We start from the raw sequence: 14,521 nt of genomic DNA, 5'->3' as shown, positions 1-14,521 counted from the left end.
AATGTGGGTCACCCTTTCCTGTCTGGCTGTTTCCACAACTCCCTTGGAAATAAAGTGTCTAGAAAGAAATCATCTCGGGCAAGCACTGTCCTCTCAGGACTCACTGCAGTGTAAGAGTGCAGCATGGAAAGTGAGAAAACCAGCAAGTATTGTAAACCTGGAGAGTGTGTCACTTTCAAAGTGGCCAAGAGAGTGCTTCATTTCTGTGCCGGAAATTGTATCAGCATTGGGGAGTAACCTCACGTCATGATGTTGAACCTGGATGCTCTCTATCTCTGGCTATAATCTCATCTGATGAAGTAACCACCTTCCTATTCTCTTGTGTATCTGGGAATATCCAACTCATCATTACTCTGCACCAATACACAATGAACATTTATTAACAGCAACTATTGCAGAATAGATGCTGTGGTAAAGAGGCAATCTGTCCTCCTCCACCCCAATCCACCCCACTCCACAACACTCACCCCCACACACAAATATACACATGCTTGGTGAAATATGGTGCCATTCACTGCTAGTAAAGAACATCATTACTAGACAGAATCTGGAAAATATATTTTATATTAGAAAGGTAATTTGATGAGAAAGTAAAATATGATCTGTGCGTTATGAATGCCCACTACTCGCCTTTGCTGATGTTCCCAAGGCTTTAAATGCCCTGAGTTATTTGCAGTATAATTTTCCTGGTGGCTCAGCTTCCTTGACCATGGTTTGCAAATGCAAAATGAATTTGTGCTAAGCTGCTAAAAGAATCTGTTTTGAATCAATAGCTCTCTGGATCCTCTTTGTTTATCCTACTAGCCCATCTCTTTTTGCACTGTTTCAATAAAACCAAATGGCAACCGTATGAGTGCTAGAAATATTTTGAACATCACTGGAAATCAAAATTTCAACCATCTGAGAGCAACCAAAAGGAACAGATTCTCAGAATTCTTTTCCAGACATATTTCAGGGAGAAGTGTTATGCACCTGAACCTTCATGCACTCTTCAGTTTTAAGAACTTTGTTTCCCTGTTCATAACCATTATGATCATTTAAAGCTGTAGTGTACAATAGCATCTCTATGAAAATGACTTATATATCATGATTTTAACAGTATTGATCTTTGACAAGTAACACAATTTAAGTCACATTTGTCTTATACCTGTCAAAAGATGCATGCCAAACTTTAAACTTTATTTAATATTTCAAAGTTCAAACAGTCACTAACCTTCAGGGTTTTTGATAGTTTGGTTGGTTTTAGAGATTTTAAAGCTTGATAAAAATTTGCAAGAGAGTAAGAGTTGTTGTTGTGGTTGTTGTTGTTGTTGTTGTTGTTGATTTTCTCAAATTTTAGAGACTACAAAAGTCATAAGCACTCAGTGAATAAAATGTGTGTGTGTGTATGTGTGTGTGTATGTGTGTGTGTTTATCTGAGCAGTAGCATTGACTACCTATGTCAGATTACTTTTGTTATTGGATATTTTTCTTTACTAATTATTTACAAATATTATCCCCTTTCCTGGTTTCTTCTCTGGAATTCTTCTATCCCATTCCACCTCCCCCTGCCTCTATGAGAGTGCTCCCCTACTCACACATCCCTCCCATCTCCCCACCCTGGCATTTCTCTACACTGGGGTATTGAGCCTTCACAGGGCCAAGGACCTTTCCTCTCCTTGATGTGTGATAAGGCCATCCTCTGCTACATATGTCTCTGGAGCCATGGGTTCCTCCTTCTGTACTCTTTGGAAGGTGGTTTAGTCTCCAGGAGCTCTGTTGTTCTTCCTGCAGGCTTGAAAACCTCTTTAGCTCCTTTAGTCCTTTTTCTAACTCTGATATTTTCGACCCTGTTCTCAGTCCAATGGTTGGTTGATCACACCTGAGTCTGTACAGGATCTGGAAGAACCTCTCAGGAGACAGCTATAACATACTCCTGTCAACATGCACTTCTTGGCATCCACAACATTGCCTGGGTCTGGTGTCTGTATATGGAATGGATCCCTGGGTGGGGAAGTCTCTGGATGGCCTTTCTTCAATCTCTGCTCCAAACATTGTCTGTGTATTTCCTCCTGTGAATATTTTGTTCCCCCTTTTAAGAAAGACTGAAGCATTCACTCTGGTTTTCCAACTTCTTGAGCTTAATGTAGTCTGTGGATTGTATCTTAGGTATTTAGAAATTTAGGGCTAATATTCACATATCAGTGAGTGCACACCATGTGTATTCTTTTGTGATTGGGTTAACACACTCAGGATATTTTCTAGTTCCATACATTTTCCTAAGAATTTCATAAAGTCATTGTTTTTAATAGCTGATCATTACTCCATTGTGTAAATATACCACATTTTCTGTATTTATTCCTCTGTTGAAGGACATCTGGGTTCTTTCTAGCTTCTGGCTATTATAAGGAAGACTGGTATGAACATGGTGGAGCATGTGTCCTTGTTAGTTGTTGAAGTATCTTTTCGGTATATGACCAGGAATACTATAGCTGGGTACTCAGGTCGTAATATGTCCAATTTTCTGAAGAACTGCCAGACTGATTTCCAGCATGGTTGGACCCTCTTGCAATCCCACCAACAGTAGAGGAGTGTTCCATTTTCTGCACATCCTCACCACCATCTGCTGTCACCTGAGTTTTTGATCTTAGCCATTCTAACCGGTGTGAGAGGGAATCTCCATGTTGTTTTGATTTGCATTTCCCTGATGACTAAGTATGTTGACTTACTAATGGGTGCTTCTCAGTCATTTGATATTCTTCAGTTGAAAATTCTTTGCTTAGCTCTGTCCACATTTTTTAATGGGGTTATTTGATTCTGTGGAGTCTTCTTGATATATATTGCATGTTAGCCCTCTATTAGATGAAGGATTGCTAAAGCTCTTTTCTCAATCTGTTGGTTGCCTTTTTGTCCTATTGACAATGACCTTTGTCTTACAGAAGATTTGCAATTTTATGAGGTCCCACTTATCTGTTCTTGATCTTAGAGTATAAAATATTGGTAACCTGTTCAATAAAATTTCCTCATTACCTATGTGTTCGAGGCTCTTTCCCACTTTCTCTTCTATTGGTTTCAGTGTATCTGGTTTTATGTGCAGGTCTTTGATACACTTGGATTTGTGCTTTGTAGAAGGTGATATGGATAGATTGATTTGCATTCTTCCACATGATGACCTCCAGTTGAATCAACACCTTTTGTTAAACATGCTGTCTTTTTTCCAGTGGATGGTTTTAGCTCCATTGTCAAAGATCAAGTGGCCATAGATGTGTGGCTTCATCTGCGTCTTAAGTTCTATTCCACTGATATACCTGCCTGTCTCTATACCAATATCATGGAGTTTTGTTTTGGTCTTTTTTTTTTTATCACCATTGCTCTGTAATACAGCTTGAAGTTGAAGATGATGATTCTCTTATCAGTTCTTTTATTGTTGAGAAAGGTTTTTGCTATCCTGGGTTTTTTGTTATTCCAAATGAATTTGCAAATGACTCTTTCCAACTCTATGAAGAATTGAGTTGGAAATTTGATGGGGATTCCATTGAATCTGTAGGTTGATTTTGACAAGATGGCCATTTTTACTATATTAATCCTGCCAATCCAGGAGCATGGGGAATCTTTCCATCTTCTGAGGTCTTCTTCAATTTCTTTCTTCAGAGACTTGAAGTTCTTTCCATACAGATCTCTCACTTGCTTAGTTAGAGTCACACCAAAGTATTTTGTATTTTTTTTTTGTGATTGTTGTGAAGGGTATTGTTACCCTGATTTCATTCCCAGCCTGTTTATCTTTGAACAGAGGATGGCATTATTTTATGTTACTGTTGATACACTGCTTTTGATGAGAGTTAGGGGAGGAGAAGGGCATGCAAACTTTATTCTACTTAGAAAATGTGGAAAGTAGTAACAGAAGATGTTAATTTTTCTTTAACATTTTAAAATGAGAACTGAAACTTCTCAAAAATCTTCATTTATGTGTCAAATATATTAAATACATTTAATATATATACTATACTATATGCTACACGATATTACATATAGATTATACTTATAGATAAATGTTCTTATATATTACACCACATATAATATGTTAATATTGTTTTCTAGTAGCATGTTGAAATTATTTTAATATTAATATGGTTTTTGTTCTATATTATGAAAGGATGAACCATCATATTTATAACTGAAAATATTGTAAATTAGGGACTTATTGTAAGGTGAGATAATTAGGTCAAATCTATTATCCTCTTTTAGGTAGGCATTTTCAAATGAGTTATTCTGTTTTGGTAAGATATCCACCTGTTAGAATTTCTTCAGAGGCCAGACTTAAATGGAATATGAAAAGAATTTTACTAACAATATCAAATGGTCAGATGTAGTAAGGAATCTATGGTAGACTGTCTACTTCTTCTGAGACATAAACTATGCCTACAGATGCTATAGACAGCCAGATTTGGTGTTAGAAAAGAAAGTGAAGTAAAGTAGATAGACCACCGTGTCAAGGAGGCTCAAGAACTACTTTCTACTTCATCACATTTCTTTTAGTTAATTGCTAATCTTAAGAAGATGCTTTGAATTGCCACAGAGATAGGCAAGGATGAAGAGAAGATCCTATGTCTAAAGTGACATATAGGACCTGGGAAAAGGATAAATTTTTGGCATACTTACTAGAACTAGGGGTCAGCAGTGAAGAGCCTTGACAGGATTATGGCTGTAGGTGAAACCATGCTTCCACGTCTTTGAAAATTTTCATAAGTGGGCAACCTTACAAGTCACAGAGGAGGAGTGTCTAGGAAATGGAATTCCAGCTTACTAAATTGACTCAGTACAATTCTTGTACAACTATGAAAAACCAATGTCTGTGTTTTGCTGCTTAACTGATGATAACCAAAGGCCCATGTTATGACAACAGTGGTTATATTTGACAGTCCTTCCCTATTGGGCTACTGAAACTTCCTGACAATTCTAATGAACAAACTGTAATATTTATAGCAGAAGATGGGCAGACATCAGTATTCTAAAGGAACTGTACTGAAGTTGTCTCTCTTTAGCTCCCAGTTTGGGCTTCAGTTCTCTGAAGTATGTCTGAAGAACTCACATTTGAGTTGTTGGCATAAAGTATGGAATGGTATAGAATGCAGACTAGTATGAAAGTCAAACAGTCTTGAAGCATTCAAAGTAATAGAGACATGCTTATTTTAAGAAGGGATAACTGCAGGTCATGGTGGTACAAGTTTTTTTTCCTGGCACTCACACAGCTGAGGCAAGGGACCTCTGTGAGGTTGAGGTCTTTCTGGTCCACATAATGTGTTCAGGAAAGCCAGGGCTATGTAGAGAGACCTTTTTCTCCAAATAACAACAAAGACAATAATACTAGCAAAAAAATTAATGAGTTAATGAACACAGTAATTGCTTTGTTGGGATGTATCTTTAATCCCAGGATTAGTTGAGGACACTTAAGGTCAAGTATCTGGAAGAAGTTTTCTATAGTCACACACACACAAAAAAAAAAAATCCCCCAAAGATTCCCTGATTAATTCCAGTGTACCTCTCGCTGTTGGGTAAAAATAGCAATCTCAATATTGTTTTGATTTTGTCTTTAAATTTTTATTTGAATTGACCAGTAAGATTTTCTGAATTTTCTTGAAAATTTATTTCATGCTTTTTTGTTGTTTTGGTTATTTTTAGTCAGGGTTTCTCTGTAGCCTTAACTGCCAGGCTGGCCTCCAACTCACAGAAAGCCACCTGTCTCTGCTTCCTGAGTGCTGGAAATAAAGACATGCACCACCACCAGGCTATACTTCATACTCTTAAAGAAATCAAAATTGTCATTGAACATGAATAAATGTCAGCAAATTTAAATTTCTTAGGTATAAATGTGGTCAGAAATAATTTCTACAATTTAATGTATAGACTTGTGTATATACACTAATACACATAAACTTGAACATATTTGTATACATATATTTGTACATTTTTGGTCTATTATTCTAAATTATTGGAAGAAAATATTTTGTTTAAAAAAAGCTGAACAAATGAGATTTTGTGAAATTTCACTTTAATATCTAATTATGTTTAAAGTAGAAGGCCATAACTTAAATGACTAACATCAAAACTTTCCCATTGCATTTGATATATTTGGCTAAAGAATTTAACCAATTACCATAAATGTCTTTTGACCAAGCATCTTATATCATGATGTAATTAGGATGCCTGCACTCTTTTTTACACTTGTTCCCAGGATGCCACAACACAGAACCATAGTATGATTTGAAACAACCGATATGTATTTTGTCACAGTCATGGCAACTTGAAGCAGAGGAGCTAAGCATACATCTCATATGGCTCCTCTGTGTGCTTATTCCTCTGTGCTCTCTCACCCCCATGTCTTTATATGTGCCTTTCCTCTCAGGAGACAAAGTAGACTGGGTTAGGGTCACCCAAAGGACCTTCTTTAACTTAGTTTTTCTATGGTCTATTTGCAAATATCACCAGATTCAAGATTCACTGAATGAGGGTTTCAAACCATGAGTAGTTGAAGCTAACACAGAACTCCACATCTGCTCTTATACTGCTCATTGACTCTATGGCAATTAATTGATTTCCAGCACATGTATATCATTACATAAACTTTTCTTTCTGTACATGTTGGTGCAAGCTTTTAATTACAGCACTCAGGAGGTAGACAATTGGACTTTTGTGAGTTTGGGAGCAGTCTGGTCTACACAACTACTTCTAAGCCAGCCTGTTCTACATGGTGAGTGCCATGCCAACCAGGGGAGACCATTTATCAAAAAACACATTTCTACTATGTTATTTCTTAGGATCATTATAATGGAAATACACTTTAGGCTTTTAAAACAGAAAGAAAGGAACTAAGTAAAAAAATGAGTATAGGCATTGACTATCCAAATAGAGTATCTACTTATACCAGAAGTCGGATACATTTTACCTGGGTTGTGATTGAAAAATTTATTAGAGAATCTCCATATACTAAGATAGTTGTATGAGCATTTTATATTATCAACTATATAATGTACTTAGTATTTGGGACATAAATGGCTCTTAACCAAAACAAAATCTAGCTCGATATGAAACAATACAGATGGCAGAAAGGAGGTGTGTAACAGTGACACCAAACAATCCTCTGAAAGCTGGACTTTTTTCTGTCTTCTATTCAGCACTATAAAGACAGTGGGTATCTCTTATTAGCAGGGTGATTTCCATTATAATAAAGGTATATAAGTTAAAAGTCACAAATTCAATATTATATGGACAATACAAAAATGAGAAGGTAGCTGTATACAAGGTCTACCAGATGTACCTTCTTGAAGGGATTCCTGACAACCTGTAGTGAATGTGAAAGACTGGGAAGACAAAATGGAGGATGGTCAGATCCTAGCTGCAACAGAACAATTTAAGAAGGGAGAAAGACGAAGCGCTGCTGCCAGATAAGTTCAGGGCATCTTAAACAGGAGAGGGATGAAGTGAGTGACAGGAACAATCTCTCGGATTACTTCTTTGGCATGAACCTTGGAGTATGTGGCCAGCTTGCCAAATGAATGGGCCAGTGAAAAGAGTCAATGGATTAACTTCAGGAATTAAGCTTATTAATGGATTTTCCTGCAGAGTGGATCCACCCATGCTGATAGACAGGGATTCCTTTGCTTTCCCAGCTGCTGGGTTATATAGTAAAATAATTCCACGTGAGTGGCTGATGACACACAGTCTACTGATTTTGCCTGTAAAATGAATTGTCATTGACCTGAGGCAGTGCTACTCTATCCCCATTCATTTGGGGCTGGTTTATATTTCAACCAGCACAAGTTTGCTTGATTTAATCATGAACTGAATATATTTGAATAGAGATCGTTGTTGATCACTGTCTTTCTTTCTTTCTTTTTTAGCTGCTTCTTTATTTAGGTTAAATTTCCACTACTTCATCCACAGTTTAAGAACAGGGAAGGAGGTAATTGTAATTGTAGGTAAATTATATTCTTTTATAGAAAGCATAATGATCGGAAGTTAGTTAAAAACACCTCAATGCTGTTCTAATTTTCATGCATGGAGCAGTTGTTTTGACAGATGGATGGGCTTTATTTTTGTAACGGTCCAGGAAAAGTCTGCAACACAGGCTAATCTGTGCTACGTCGCTGTATCTGTGATGTTTGTTTTTGATTCATTCTGCTTTCAGCTCTTATATCTTTTTCAAAGATAGATATTTTCTTTACATTTGTTCTTTGGGATAATATTTTATGCATAATTCTTCTATTTACGTGATCCAAAAAGGCTAGAGCCACCTAATACTCAAATTCAAACAGCTTGTCATAGAGGATCATTTATCATGGCTCCTCAGGTGTGGGCTTGGGATTTTATTGGATTATAACTGCTCTTACTTCTAAACTAATGATTGTGGGGTGCTGGTGATCTGAAGGTCCCTGGGATTGACTGACTCTTGAGATGTCAACTTGTTACCGAATTCACCTGTGTATATCAACTTAAGTTTGAATAAAAGATTACGGTTTGAAAAATGAATTCATTTTGAGCCGACCGCAGTGTCTTTATTGCTCTGTAAATTTTCCAGTGTGGAGCAAAGCAGAGCAGTCGTTTAATGCCAAAAAGTACATCACATTCTGAGTTTTCAGAAACGTCATGGTTCAAGGAAAGGTCAGCAACACTCCTCTTCTGTCTCCCCAGAGCAGCAATGTGTGAAGTGTGTTTCCTTTTGCTGTCACGCTTCCCCCTAGTTTAACAGAATGTTCAGGCAGGCTCAGAATAAAATGAGTGTCCTGTTTGGAATACTCACCAGGCTTGGCAGCCACAAACTAGCAAAAGAAGGCAATTGAATGACTGGATTGATACACTATTATGTAGACATTCTCTTAAAAACAGATCCTCAAGAGAATGTCTTTCAAGTTTGAGGTTCCTCCCCATTCAGTCCCTTTTGTCTATTTCCTGCTTCCACACATGCTGAGGGTTCCTCCTTTGGCTATTTCCAAACCAGTCTTGAAAGTATTTCCTTCCACTCCTTTGTTTTCCTACAACCATCATTTTAACCTCTCAGCCCAAGAAATTGCTCTGTAACTCTATTTGCATCAACCTTTACTTTGAAAATAATACTAAGGTAGCCTTGGGGCATGGCAAACAGTGGAACTTGCTGCCAATAGGGAGAGTGGAGAAATTAAGGAGATCATTCTAGGCCTTGGGCCAATAGGGTGGGGCTCCATTTTCTCTAACTCAGACTCACTTATCAGCACAGTCAGACTCCTTGCCAGGTTTCTCGGCTAGAGTCCCATGGTTGATTTTGTTCCAGCTGCTTTGTAGAAGAATGGCTGTCATAGTATAGTGGTTCCCTATTTAACAGTTAATAGAGAACAAATTGAGAATTTGATATTCAATGTAGTCCAATTTTGTGGGTTTCAAGAGCTTAGGGAGTTTTTTGTTTTTTGTTTTTTTTTTTTTTTTCTTGTGTTAATTATAACCTGCTAGTTTTCTTTCAAAAGACAGCCTTAGTTGCTGGTACATTGCTAATTGGTTATCTAATCTATAAGAAATAACAAACTCACAAAAGCTATAGTATTAAATTCATCAGAGTGTAATGTGACCCTTCCTTTGTGTTTACAAGTATTTGTGCTCATGATTATGTTTTCCTTTTATACCACAGAGAACCATAATCTACTTCTATATTGTTATTGGGTATTAGATGGAGCTAGAGAAGTTAGGTTTATATGGGAAATGGCTCGTGAGCCTTTACAAGCATTTCACAGACCAAATGAAGTCCTGCTCTATTAGGAGGTGAACAAGTCTTCTATCTCGGTCTGCCAGTGTTATTTACTGGAATAGCCATTTGATTAACCTTGTGTGCACAACCAGTATCTTGATTTTGACATAAGGTACCAGAACTCCTTATCTATCTTCTTGAATATAATAATATTGAGCCTACAATGAGGGATGGCTGTAAAAGAAGAATATGTGGCCACCTACATTTTTCAAGGAAAGATATTTTTCAAAATTCCTCCTTTGAAAATGATAGATTTTTTTTTCTTCTGTTTTTAAGGAGTAGGGATATATCCTGCGGGCAAACACATGAATGCTTCATTTGTAAATTAATTTATCAGATGTTTCCTTTCCTCATTCTCCTTCTTCTGCATAGACACTCATGTTGGGTCCTGTAGGGGAAGGAGGGGGAACTGATACAGTAGGAACTTTGGGCTTTGAGAACAAGGGAAGTTATGTTTTATCTCCTTCACACTGATGATATTTTGAACAGGAACTAACCTGTTCAAAGTGAGTGAGAAAAGGAATTCTTTCTCATAACAGAACAATTTGCAAAGTCAGTTGGCTTCAGAGCAAAATTTCCTGCCTTGTTCCAAAAAAATAAATAAATAAATAAATAAAGGAAATATACATTCTAGATTTATTTAACAAAATAGTACAGAAATTTAGGGGGTTGTTTGTAATTTTTACCTACTGAAATGACATATTATTGGTAAGAAAGCATGGGGACTCACATCTCAAACTCTTATTATGTTTTAAATAAGTCTAATTAATCTTTAAAGACTTGTATTCAAAGGACAATATCAGGTTTCAACCTAGAACAATCAGAATAAATAGCAGGTACTTTCTTGAATTTAAATGTTAATTATCCTGCTGAAGTTGCCTGTTCCTTATTTTATGGGCCAATGTAGTTGAGACCCAAGTCTTCAGCTGCAAGTACTGGATAGAAATGTCATGTGGAAATGTACTCAGCAAGTTATAACACTCCACTTATAAACTCTAACTGACTACATAAGTCCAGATGCATTCTGAGTTTACACCTAAGAAGTCACGGGTCACATAGAAAGCTTTGAGGGCATAACACACTTTGGAACATAACATTCGACCTGGTTCTCCATTTTGTGAGCAAGCCAACCTCATTATACAGTAGTCTGCTTTGGAAGCTTCTACTTCCACCTCTAGAGCTTACTTTTAAATATTCAACCGAGGAATTTCTTAAAAATTATGAACAATGTAGAAAAACCCTTTCAATATATCTTTAGGTAGCATATGAATGTATTCTTAATTTTAAAAGACCAGTAGATATTGCTAGTGAATATGAGCTTCATGTTATCCTTTATTTCTGTTCCTGTTTTCTAAATTTAAACCCAGATGTCACTGAAGAATAACAAGAATTTCGCCAGAATCTCATTTGAATAATCTGTGATCTAGAGAGTTGGTTGTTGTCTCAACTGTGGAAAGGCCATTGTTCAGTTAGGCAACAATGTTTTAGAAATAGTTTTGGTGAGAGATTATGGAAGGGTATATGTCTTATCCAGGCTTACTATTGCTGTGATGAAACACTGTGTCCAAAACAACTTGGAGAAGAAAAAGATCTCCCTTAGACTTCCATATCACTGCTCATTATTGAAGGAAGTCAGGGCAGGAACCTGGAGGCAGACCTGATGTAGAAGCTATAAAGCATGCTATTTACTGGCTTGCTTTCCATGGCTTGCTCATTAACCTGCTTTCTTATAGAACTGAGAACCACCAGGCCAGGTGTGGCACCACCCATAAGGATCAGGACCTCCCCTAACAATCACTAAAAAAATGTCCCACATGCTAGTTTACATACCGATCTGATGGATGGATATTCTCCAATGGGGAGAATTCCCTCTTCTCAGATAACTGTAGCTTGTTCAAGTTGATATATAACTATCACTGTATTCATTCCCACCAAGTTTAAGATTTTTATAGTTTAATATGTGTAGTGCCGTGAACAAAACACAGAACCATAAATGAGCGCTAAAAATTGAGAAAGGTGCACCTACAAAATCTGTCCCAGCATGCCCAACACCCAGTCAGGCTGAGTGCCGGAATTAACTGATTTGCCTTTTGTTTCACAGAAAGAATGTGCAAATTTCATCAAGGTCCTCAAGGTCTATAATCAGACTCACTTGTACGCCTGTGGAACTGGGGCTTTCCATCCAATTTGCACCTATATTGAAGTTGGACATCATCCTGAGGTAAAGCTGACTCCTAAGAATGCTTTGTGTTCCTGATTTCTTCCAGTTCCGAGGGTTCATTGCTGATTTCTGCAGCGCATTGAGTTTCTGCTTCACCATGCTTGGAGACCTACTTCCAATTCAGATGCTGTTATTAATTTTAGTCTGTGAATATAAAACAGCGAGGCCATAACTCAGGAACAACTCTGGGCCAAGAGAAGAGAGGGGACCATTTGTTCTCACCCTGGATTTCAGAATTATCCTCTCTGCCTGTGAGACCCAGGGAGGCAAACTGCAGGTGTTCCCTTCATCTGTTTATCTGTAGCTCTGTCCCCCCCTACTGTCCCCCTAACTTCCTCAGTCAAAGGTTTCTGCCTCCCTCCCGCTGTTTCGTGGGCTCTGCTTGTTTGTTTTGCTTAATTTTTGTTGTTATTTTCTGTCAGAGAATTAAGAGGGATGCTCTCCATAGTTGGGCTCCAAGATGGGAATCTCACATCCGCGTTCTGGCTTTGTTAGGTGTTACCTTTATATTTTTGATTACTACACTCGTAGCATGAGAAAGAAATAAGTACATTTTTGCTCCTCTGAAAGATGCTGTTGAGAGAATTATAGATAAGTGAATTAAGATCAAATTGAAAATGAGGAGACCTTGCTCCTATTGACAGCAGTGGACGGAGCTGCACATCTCAGTGGCCTCGATTATAAAGGCTGTTGTCAGTTGTGGCACTACATTGTCAGAATAACTGTGTTTGTGTGCTGAGTGATCTGTTACAGAATTTACTTCCAAATTGGAATTCAGAAATGCTCAAGAAGTGAAGAGTTTGTTCACAGAATATTTCTGGACTCCTAAAGATAAGACTGAATTTACATGCCAGGCACTTATATCTCCAGCTCCACTAGTGCTGCATTCTCTCAGGGTGTCCTATGAGATACGAAGGTGTTGTATTGATTCCAAAGACAAGAAAGCAGAACATTTCATGTTTTATCTTCTTTATATAAGACCACGAACTACAGGCTATGTGTTTCCAATGCTACAACCACATATGCGGTGTGATTTCTGCTGTTGCTTCGTTGACATGAGTGGAAAGTTTAAGACACTTTCCTGAGGACTTATCCATATAGGTAAATCGTACGATTGTGCCTGCCCGCATTTATATGCTTCCATCTCCCCATCCTCACAAGTATGTACGAAATACTTGTTAGTGTGGACAATATGTCTCAACATGATGTGGCTTTTTAAGAAAGGCGTCCTCTTTAAGTTTCCTGTTTCACACCGAGTAAAATAGCAATCAGTTCATACTCAGGACCCTGGAGAAAATACAGATCATGGATTTAATCACTTCTGATTAAATAAACATCCCTGTGATACCATCCCAAATGTGAAACTGCTGACAATGTCAATAAAAGCTGGACCCACTGTGATGCACATTTTGTTCCTGGAGTCATACCCTTCCTGATGGGTGGCATACAAGGAAATAGGAGCATTTTCTGGAATCTTCTTCCTCAGAGGTACAGAAAAAACACAGACAGTGGTGTCAAATAGGCTGCAGAACCCAATCCACAAAGCATCAGCTTTGAAGTCCTGGGAAGGTTATTTAACATCTTATAGTCTGTGCTCATAACATGTAAAACAAAATAAAACCATCCTTGCCTAGGTATCCACATGTGTTAAATGAGAGTTATGCTAATTCGTTGCCTCAGACCACCTTCCACTGGCCTAACATTTAGTGCTTTACAAACTCAAAGCTTCTAGTCTCCTTGTAAGGATAGCATTCTTCTGTTCTTGAGATTTACTTCCAGAATCTCTCCTTACTCAACCTTAGCTGCTCCATGTAGAACCAGGGGCTTCTTTCCCTGCATCTGTGTCTGAAGTAGAATTGGATTGGAAATGTTTGAGATCTGATAGGTCATCCTTGCTAAAAAATGAACAGCGAATACTCGAAATTATAAATGTGTCTCAGATGGAAAGTCCTGGCAGTTTCTTTTGTTCATTATCACCACCTTACCTGGTATTTACCTGTCTCCTCCTCTGTGATTATAAATGATGTCACTAGGCTTCCCTTATAGGGTCTATCTGTACTCATTTTAAACCTTCCATATCTAAAAGCTGAGACTTCCATATTTTGGTATCTATGTATGCTAAAATTCTATGTATCTGCATGCATCTTTATCATTTTTTTCCTATGATGATGTTCCCATTCCTCCTATAATTAATCTCCCTGTTAATAATGTATTATCTTTCAAGTCAACTAAGCATTGCTGCTCTTTGGGTGGGCTGGTCGGGGAGTGAAGGGCTACAGGCCATTGCTCAGGCTTCCCTCCACTGAAATAGGAAATAAGCCCAGTTTCCTATGTGAGCTCCTTTGAGATGACATATTGAGGTACAAGTTTTTATTTCCCCAAGAAACTCAAACTTTCGAAACAGGTCCAGATTGAGAAGCTCAGTGATTTTGATTTGCATGAAAACTATAAATTATGAAATACCATTCCAGAGTAGGAGGTCAGAGAGAAGATGATTATGCAATTACCTGGGGAATTTGGAGCAGTCTAGACAGGCAATCTAGGAAATT

General features: G+C 37.7%; 1 protein-coding gene across 1 annotated transcript in view; it reads left to right on the top strand.

Moving 5' to 3' along the window:
* SEMA3A (semaphorin 3A) overlaps positions 1-14,521 on the top strand; it is a gene marked incomplete at both ends in the record, with an annotated part of 190,685 nt that overhangs the window by 67,615 nt on the left and 108,549 nt on the right. The window contains one exon of the mRNA XM_080936191.1: positions 11,853-11,972. Coding sequence (XP_080792317.1) covers positions 11,853-11,972 — 120 coding nt within the window. The remainder of the gene's footprint in view (positions 1-11,852; positions 11,973-14,521) is intronic.

This window comes from Micromys minutus, assembly GCF_963924665.1.
Source record: "Micromys minutus genome assembly, chromosome: 23".
Classification (NCBI taxonomy): Eukaryota; Metazoa; Chordata; class Mammalia; order Rodentia; family Muridae; genus Micromys; species Micromys minutus.
The sequence above is the reverse complement of the archived record's forward strand: the minus strand, read 5'-3'. Positions and strand labels throughout refer to the sequence as shown.